This window comes from Antedon bifida, chromosome 7 (genome assembly GCF_963402885.1).
Source record: "Antedon bifida chromosome 7, ecAntBifi1.1, whole genome shotgun sequence".
Taxonomy (NCBI): Eukaryota; Metazoa; Echinodermata; class Crinoidea; order Comatulida; family Antedonidae; genus Antedon; species Antedon bifida.
This window is the reverse complement of record NC_136232.1, coordinates 3,041,222-3,050,573: the sequence shown is the minus strand read 5'-3', so window position 1 is coordinate 3,050,573 and position 9,352 is coordinate 3,041,222. Positions and strand designations below refer to the sequence as shown.

Here is a 9,352-nt window from a genome sequence, read left to right as displayed (position 1 = left end):
TACAATAATTAATAACTATTTCTGTATACTATTTGAGAATAGGGACTTTAATATTGTACAATATACAAATTATACAATGAGTATAAAAGTGATCCCATAAATCGAGCATCCCTATTTAACTTTCTTGTGATTGCAAGTTATCTCTAACTTGAAAGTTAATCAGGTTACATCACAACCATTTATTAACTGGACTACATTCTTGAAACCGATGGGTACTGCGTAACCTGCTGACTAGGTTATGGTTGTCTGTCCTATTATGGTTAAGAATCCTTACATGGGACTTTTTAATATTGTAAAAACAACATATGATTATAATAATAAGAAAATAAGCATCCTTACCAACTACTTCTTTCTTGCGATTGCAAGCCTAACTCTAAAATTAAGCAGCTAGTCTGTGGTGGTACCTTTTTGTTGGACTGGAGGACTAAATTATTTTTAGAAACCGGTATGACTTAAGTTATAAATATGATTTTGGCTTTATTTTTCTTTTCTCCTATGATTAAGAGTTACTATTCATTATTCTATTTCAGAATAGGGACTTCTAATATTGTTTAATGCAGCACCAATTATACAATAAAGCAAAAGTGATCCCATTAATAAATGAGCAGGACGGCCTACAACTGTATTATGATAATTCTCTGTTAACCTATTTAGAATTAAATACGAACACATCTATCTAAACACAAAACCTAAAATAGATTCTAAAATTGCACTTTATTCACTCAGTTTTTTAACAAACAAATTAAAACATTGTATTTAAACATTCTAACACACTAATAATATAATAATTCTATTATTATTTATATAGTTTTTAAGGCCTCGTTATTAAACACTAAATAATATTACAAAACATGTAACTAAATTAAGTTATAAATCTAGACAACCTTAGTTATAAAGGAAAATAACATCTGAATTTTTTCTGACATTAATCGTATTCTTTTTATATTATAAAAGAAAAAAATTAAATGTATTGTGATCGTCAATAAATGTTTTTGCTTGCTCAGTTCTTGTTTAGAATAATAATAATAAATCAAGGCACAATAGTACTATAGTAGTTTTGAAAACTCCTATTACTTGTCAATTGCAAAATAAAAATCTCTTTGGCTTAATACAGTAACTGAGGTATTTCATAATTTTAAGTAATATTTACTATGATAAAATATTCAAAACAAGAATATTGTGCATAATTGGTTTAAATTAACCTGACAACAAGTGAAAGAACGATTAGATTAAAATGAACACTTTTTAACACTTACAATTAGGCCTATTATTATTTTTGTGAGATAGATAAAACTATAGAGGGCTCACCTCCTTATAAGCATCTACCTAATCCTAAATACTTAAAATTATCAGAAATCTAGAAAAACAAAGTAAATTTTGCGATAGTTTTCTAGTTACTTTTATTATAAATTTTGTTTTAAAGGTCTTCAAAAAGTTAATATTAATAATACTGTATAACCAAATTGGCATTGATAAAGTAAATGAAATGAATTCATCGTTGAAGTGAGTTCACGCCGAGCAGCACATACTGCGCATGTTTCTACATACATACATGTTTTTTTTTATTGTTTTGAGTAAAATAATGTTCTCACACTTTTGTGAAGGTAGTCCGCATAAATAAATATTTTCGTTCAATCCTATACTATTCGCAGATTATTATATATTATTGCACAATATGCATTTAGCAATGCAACTTTTGATACAAATAAAATGTATACATCTTCTTTCGTAGTAAATCTATTTTGTAATATACATTGCATATTCAGTTAAAAATAAATAACACATAAATAACATTATTCCACAACGACTTCTGCAATAAATAACATATAAATACTGTATATACAGTAAATAAATAACATTAATTTGATATGTATTTCAAAAGAAAACAATAATTTCTTCCTACCTGAGCTTGACAAATATTTACAGTCTTGATTTAGTATATAAGTTTGTCTTACTTTGTTTTACAAACTTGAGATTTGATTGACAGCAGCATAAACTCCTTAAGCATTTCAGATTGCGCTCTCAGCATTGATTGTATCTCAGCATCGGAGCCTACATACATATATTAAAAAATGGATTAATATTTTTAATTTTTGCATTTGCGGAAAAATACTTTAAAATGTTTGGCATAATACTTTAAATAATATCAAAATTAATAATCTAAAATATTTTCAGTCTTTTGTTAATAATTAATTTTTCATATCTTTTATGAATGATCAAATTGTTGGCATAACAGTGGTGTTTGACCATTATCAAATATAGCAATATGATTATGAAGAATAGCAATTTATTTATATATACATAATGACATATTTACAAGGTATGTATGTATATTAATTTATTTTATTTCCTTTTTTCTTCTTTATATACTAGAAAACCTTTTCAGTACAAATATATTTTCCCAGAGGGCCATGTATACTCGCAACACAATAGGGACTTATACGAAACAGGACAGGAAGCTACAGGACAGTGCTCATGAATAACTAATAAAATGGCTATGTCGTCTGTTTATGATTTTACGCTCTAGCGAAAAACAGAATCTTCGTCGTCCTCCCTTAACCGTTCTTTTTCGTAAAGTCCCTAATTACAAAACTGATACGTACAACACCACCAGTGAACAAACAATGATAAACCTAATACTACACCTGGTGGAAGCCAAGAAATACCAGGCAGGATGCCGTGACTCACCTTCTGTATGGAGGGCCATCAGACAGTCAGAGAATGTATGCATAATAGAGGTGAAGAATGATCCTACTTCCTTTGTACTTCCTAGATTGACAGCTATCTCCAAGACAAGTTTAACAACCCAGTGAATCGACAGTTCCTCATGCAAAAACACCTGGAAAACAATAGTTTAAATTTGGATATGTTGTCACCTTGTTAAATTTGTCATTCTTCGTCTCATGACCAGGCAGTGTGCAGAGGTGGGGCGAAACTCTATATATGAATTTCCATTTTAAGTGGACCAATAAAATGTCCTGAATCTTGAATCTCTCCCATCGCAAAGTATTTAATATTTTTATTTTGAAGAATTTTGAGAATTATTAAGTAATCCTTATAGAATGTGTATAAAAAGTACATTTTTTTGTACATATTTAATATTGCTCTAAAGATACCATCCAGTCACAGGCAGATCCAATAATTGAATAAGAAATATATAAAAGTGTAAAACATAAAGCTTGTTCAGCGTTTGATTTACAAATTTTAAGCCCTATTTTAAAATCCTGATATATCACTGAGAAGAATATGTGGTCCAATATATAGGATAGTTCTCCGTCTTAAAACTCTCTCTGTGTATACAGTAGTGAATCTATATCTGACTTTAATCTGTTGTCTGTGTGTTATCGGATTATACAGTATATATTACAAAAAATTGTATTGACCAAAAAAGGCATTAAAATCATGTCCATAAATAGTCTTTTTGTTTACTCATGTTTTGAGATAAGTAAAGTCAAACCTTACTAAAGTATGAAAGTACTCACCACTGCAAATGAAGTTATTATTCTGCCAAGTTCTTTCATTTTACCATTGATTGCCTTGCTGCCCAGTACTTTGTAACAAATTGATTCACCACAGAGCATTAACAGATAAGATGTGTTTTCCATTAACCACTCTTTTGGACAAGCTGCAGATGTATAAACCTTTTGTTAAAATGAAACTACCCAATTCTCAGTGCTGTATCTCCACATACTACAATATTTTCCCAGTATCCCAGGAATATTTGGTAATACAGCATCTCATTTGTATAACATGTAGTGCCTGTATCATGTAAGGTTAAGGATGATACTAGGTAATCTATATACAGTACCAAAAATCAGGTGACTAAAAAAAAACTGAAAAACTCTCTCTTTAAACCAAAACAGTATGGTGTCAGCAAAGTGATTATACACTAAATATTAACATAATATCCGGTATTTATAAAGCGTGAAACTTTTAAGCTCTATACATAAATTATTATTACATGTGGATAAAACGTGTATGGTAACATACTCCCACAATGCAGCTAGTAAACAGTGCAAAGTTGATTCTTGACCTTACTAGGTACCCATTTTGAACACCTAGGTGGAGAGTAAATAAAGTAAAGGGGTGTTCACTATATTGCGAGTGTTTCAAAGGTCGTTGTCTACACATTGTGAGAGTAATGGTATGGCCCCACACATCTAGATCATAAGTTAGAGAAACAGAATAAGTACACATTTAATAACTATAACTGTGACTTACACGTCAACTCTTCAAGAATACTGATAATATCATCATCAGAGCAGCTTTTGTGCTTAAACAATGCCTTTATAGCTAAGGCTAGGTCTGCCAGATCTCCAGCATTACTATACGAGTCAGAATCTTCACTCATTGCATTCCAGTTAACGCCTTCTGTCAACGAAAAAATATAAATTATTGTTTTTGGAAATAATTTACAGATCATTTTTTGTATAGTAGTTTTCTCCCCTTTTTTAGGTGTAATTTGTGATGAAAGAAATGTTTTAGAAAAATAAATTTAAATGAAAATGCTGAAAAAAATAAAAAGATACTCGGAATAATAATTATTGTATATTTATACATTTAGAAATATATAATTACTGTACTACTGAAATTTGATAAAAACCAATAGTCAACTCTCCGAATACCGGACACCCTTGGGCTGGCCAAATATGTCTGGTTTTCCGGAAAGTCTGGTATTCAGAATGTGTTTTTAATGATAAAAAATAATTTGGGACCTTTTGGGCTTTAAGAGAAGTCTGGTTTTGGGAGAGTTTCTGGCTGTAAAGATTCCAGTAGTGGGAGAGTTGACTATTTTTGTACAGTAACCAATAAAAAATGCAATGATGTTATAATACCTGAAGTGCTAGAAAGTGGTCCATACAATATGAAAATCAACCTTGCCTGGTAGACAATTGGAAGTGACCGTAGTATAAAGCTGAGCCAAACACCAAATTCATTACTGTTCTCACATCTGTCCAGGAACACACATCGGTAGAAACACCGTACTAAGAGTTCTTGATCTTTCAGGATACCAGGCTTGTTGGATAAAACCGGCACTAAAAAAGAATAATAATGATTAGGTATAATAATGATTGCTTTATATACCGAATAATACAAATGTTTATAAGCGCAAAACAGAAAAATTCAACAGAAATCTTTGAGGATATTGAAAAATACCTTGGTGTTAGTAACAATGTATGCTGTAGTCAGTGGCGTAACGGCGCTCACTGGCTAAACCCAGGGGCCATGGAGCTTATGAGGGCCCTAAGCAGGACAAAAAAAATAAAACGGGATGGACGGCCACTTAACATTTATAAACCAGGGGTCTCAGGCCCATATATGGACATGTTGATGTCATATCATTACCATATTTGGGCATATCACTACCATATTTGGGCATATCACTACCATTTTTGGGCAAATCACACTTGTTTTAGTTTTCTAGTTTGATAATGTAGACAGAGATTTTTTTTTAAGTTTAGGTTATTCAACTAATTAAATTAAACTATAACTTACAAAGCTTTTTGTAAAAATTGTGCATATCCGAGACATAGGTAAATGCTCTATGGCATTCCTTCTCTTCCCATCCTTTTACAAACACAAAGAGGAAACTGCCATAGCAACTCAGAGCATCATGTGAGGTGGGATCAGAAAAATATGCAAGCTGAATAAAATGAATAAGAAATACAGTATACAATCAAGCAATCATTATATTTTTAATGATATAAAAAGGCACAAAAATCAACCAATCAATTTTTTGTCCCTCCTCTTATTATTATATGAACTTGGAAGAGAAATAAATGTTACTTTTGCATTGACTTGATAAACAAACCACAAATATTATTAAGTATGCGTGTGAGATAGGGAAGGTCTAACATTATTATTCTACAATAAATATCCACCCATTCCATTGTTTGGTGTACTGACAGCAGTACTAAAGTTTGTAATGTTTACACCCACAAATATGTATGTTTTTAATACAAAATCTTAATTTAGTATTGCAATACTTATTCATTGATCATGTTACTACTACTGTATTGTATATATCATGTAAATGAATCACATGATATATCCTTGTGAAATTGAACTCACCTGAGAAATGAACTTTTCCATAATTTTAAGTCTTTCTTTTGTTGGAAAAAGACATGTTGCTCTCTTAACCAAAAGTCCTGTTTAAGAAATAAAAAGAATTTATACTTAAAATGAACAGTGCAGGTGGGCTCCGGGAATAAAATTTCTAATCTTTTACTTGTAATATTGTCTTATGAGAGGTGTAAATTGTGATTGGCAAAATGAATGTGAATGCCCAATGCAAGAACAAGGCTGTCAAACTTTGCCCAGCTAGGTAATGTACTTCAAATACTGATTTGGAGTTATGAAGTTAGTAGTAGGCCTACATATAGTGGCATAACTGCTATGAGCACTCAATGACTAAACCCAGGGACCCCAGAGCTCAAGGGACAGTTCAATGCAACTACCCAGGGCCCTTAGGAGTGCTAAATCAGGGATCTTTGCCTTGTGCGTTACACCACAGCCTACAGTATTCATATTTTATTTGATTGACATTATATCACCTGGTATATTAATAAAAAGAATCTTACCAAGATGTTTAAAATGATTAGAAACATCAATCCACCTGCGCAGTAACTTGATTTGTCTACCAATCGAATCACATGGACGAGGGTAGAACTGATTTGTTTTGATTGGAGTTAACATATACTTCAGTACAAAATCTCTAACAGCTTTGCTCACCAAACTTAGAACACTTAGCTCTTCAACTAAAACATTAAAAAAAAAATAATAATAACAATGTTTAAGTTTAATTACTGTATCCATAATTTAGCAATTTTCTTTCTTATTTTTTTTCTCTGCTTTTTTCATCTGAGATCAATTGTAGGGTTGCAATGCTGAATGGTAACTTATTGTAATTATGGATAAATTATTGCTGTTGATTTTTTTATTGGTTAATACCCAGGCTCAGTATTAGAAAAAAACTAAAAAACTATACTCAGTACTATACTATAAACAGCATATACCTGAAAGAAATTTCATAATATGATATTGAATTTCAGCAGGTAATATCTCAAAATAGCCAAGAACACTCTCAGTGACAAGTTTTGTGTAACATCGGCTTAAAACACGTCTCTCAATTCTTTTACTGCGTCGACATTCAAATGTATGCAACTTCAGAGAAGACTTGGATGAGTTCTTTTTAATTATATCTCTGTAAAACAATTAATTAAATGCGTATTAATAATTGACTTTATTAATATTTTCGTCATACTGCATCGCCTATTCATATTGCAAAGAATATGAATAAAGTATTCATTCTTTCGGTTTAGGCACGAGCCTATAGCCTACTGCTAGAACCTAGCAGAACTAGCCTAGGCTCGGCCTAAAGGTGGTGTGGATAGCGTTGACCAATTTAATGAAATTCAAGGAAATAGGTAGGCCCAAACTTCCTTCCTATCTATAGCCATGCATGCCTACTAGCTACCTAGGCCTAGCCTAGGTAGTAGGCCCTAGGCTATACAGTTGTCAGTATGCTGGGATCATTTCCCCATTGTACTTCACCTTAGGCTAGGCCTCTTATTAGCCCTACCTGATACATTAAAGGTAAGGTAAGCTAGTAGGTAGGGGCTAGACATAGCCTAGGCCTATGCCTAGGCTAGGTAGACATTGGAATAAATGGTGGGGCTGCACGACTCGGCCTCGGTCGATAATAATGAATGAATTTGGGTGACCTGAAGAAAAAGTAACACTCACTGAAACTGAACTGAGAGCCGCCTCACCATTTTGTTGTCCATTCCTTATAATTTTAGACTAATTAGGCCTAGGCCTAGTACTATAATTAATAATATATAAAATATACGCTGACATCCCTAACTAACCTCTTTAAACTCTTGATCTTCATGATTTTTGTTGTGCAGTAGTGTACAACAACACGATGACCGTCGTCTGCCTTATTTTGATTTCAGCGCCTTTTAATTTCCGGGTGGGATTTAAATTGAAGTGCGCCACCGCTCGGGCACATTAACACACATATTTGGAATTCTTTAAATTGTTTTCTTTTCCGCAGGCCTTATTATTCTTAGATATCAATTTAAACTCATTAGGAACAGATTTGTTTTTCTCCAGATTTCTGAGATAGTGGTCTAATAGCTAACTGTGATATGATTTGGGTTTAATTGCTATCAAATTTATATACAGTAATATATGCCTAAACTATTTTTTTTCAATATTAAAAAATCAAATGAAAAATACGAATCATTTTCAACTACTGTATTACATAAACAACAATTGTAATGTCATCACAAAATAACATTGCTCCTAAAACGTTTTGCTACGTGCGCATACAAAATTCAATCAAAATAAAAGCCAAATGTCACGTCCCCAAAAGGATTGTTTCTAATAAGCCATAATAATGCGGGACCAGAATTGACTCAAGGTACGTATTTCTTGACTACTTTCAATCATTTCACGAATGAGATTGAGATGACGCAATACAATTTCTAGAATGTTCCACGGAAAGAAGATCCAGTCGAGGGTCCGACGCCAATTAAATATTCTTATTCTGGCCACTTTTTTTCAATCAGTATACCCATCATAATGATTTGAGAACTTAGAATTAAAAAAGAAATTAGCCCAGGACTACATGAAATAGGCCCTACTAGTATTAAGATATAGAAAATGCAATATTTGAGTAAACCAAAAGTTGTGTTGAATCACTTTCTGAGTTCCAGAATGTTCTATAATAATGAACGTAAAAGCAGTATACAGCATATTAATTAGTAAAAGCTGATTTCACTTTTTATGGCTAAAGTGTATAATTAGGTGTATATACACCTGTAGTAGCGGTAAATTGTTTCTACTTAAAATTTACTGCCTAAAAATAACCAATGGATCACAATAGGATTCGTTTAGCCTAAAGGAGGAATATAAACAAGCTACTGTAGTATCAGTATCATCATAATTTTATATCTTTTTTTTTTACGTGTGGGTTTTTTTTTTTTTTTTTTTTTTTAGGTTGCCACATCACCACCGGTTTTGGATGATGAAAGAAGTTCTTTTCGCACGTCATCTTCCCTAAATAGTAACCTAAGTAAATCAATTCCATTAGTTATTTATCGCCTGCCGGGTAGATTTCCTCCCGCCTTTAAGATAAAAATAAAACGTCCCTGGGAGATTGAAGACGTGGCTACATTGCACCAATCAAAAACGCTTAAGCTAACGTTGGTAAATGTATCCAATGAGACTTACCGTAATATATACTTTGGTTGAAGGTTAACTTTGAAGGAGTTTTTTTTTAAATATCACTGGATTCGTCAAATATTGACACATGGTACAGTTCCACGCTTGTGATTCGTCAATT

The 9,352-nt window shown here is 32.2% G+C and overlaps 1 protein-coding gene across 1 annotated transcript; it reads right to left on the bottom strand.

The window, feature by feature from the left end:
• Nucleotides 1–826: 826 nt before the first annotated feature.
• Nucleotides 827–7,921, bottom strand: LOC144848137 (F-box only protein 47-like). Its single transcript, XM_078704832.1, has 10 exons — nucleotides 7,872–7,921; nucleotides 7,017–7,204; nucleotides 6,582–6,758; nucleotides 6,073–6,149; nucleotides 5,497–5,644; nucleotides 4,836–5,036; nucleotides 4,222–4,371; nucleotides 3,483–3,625; nucleotides 2,689–2,839; nucleotides 827–2,052 (listed from the first exon to the last, which is right to left on the bottom strand). Exons 1-10 carry the CDS (start codon nucleotides 7,892–7,894, stop codon nucleotides 1,952–1,954), a joined length of 1,359 nt encoding a protein of 452 aa, XP_078560958.1. The 5' UTR covers nucleotides 7,895–7,921; the 3' UTR covers nucleotides 827–1,951.
• Between the last annotated feature and the right edge of the window lie 1,431 nt (nucleotides 7,922–9,352).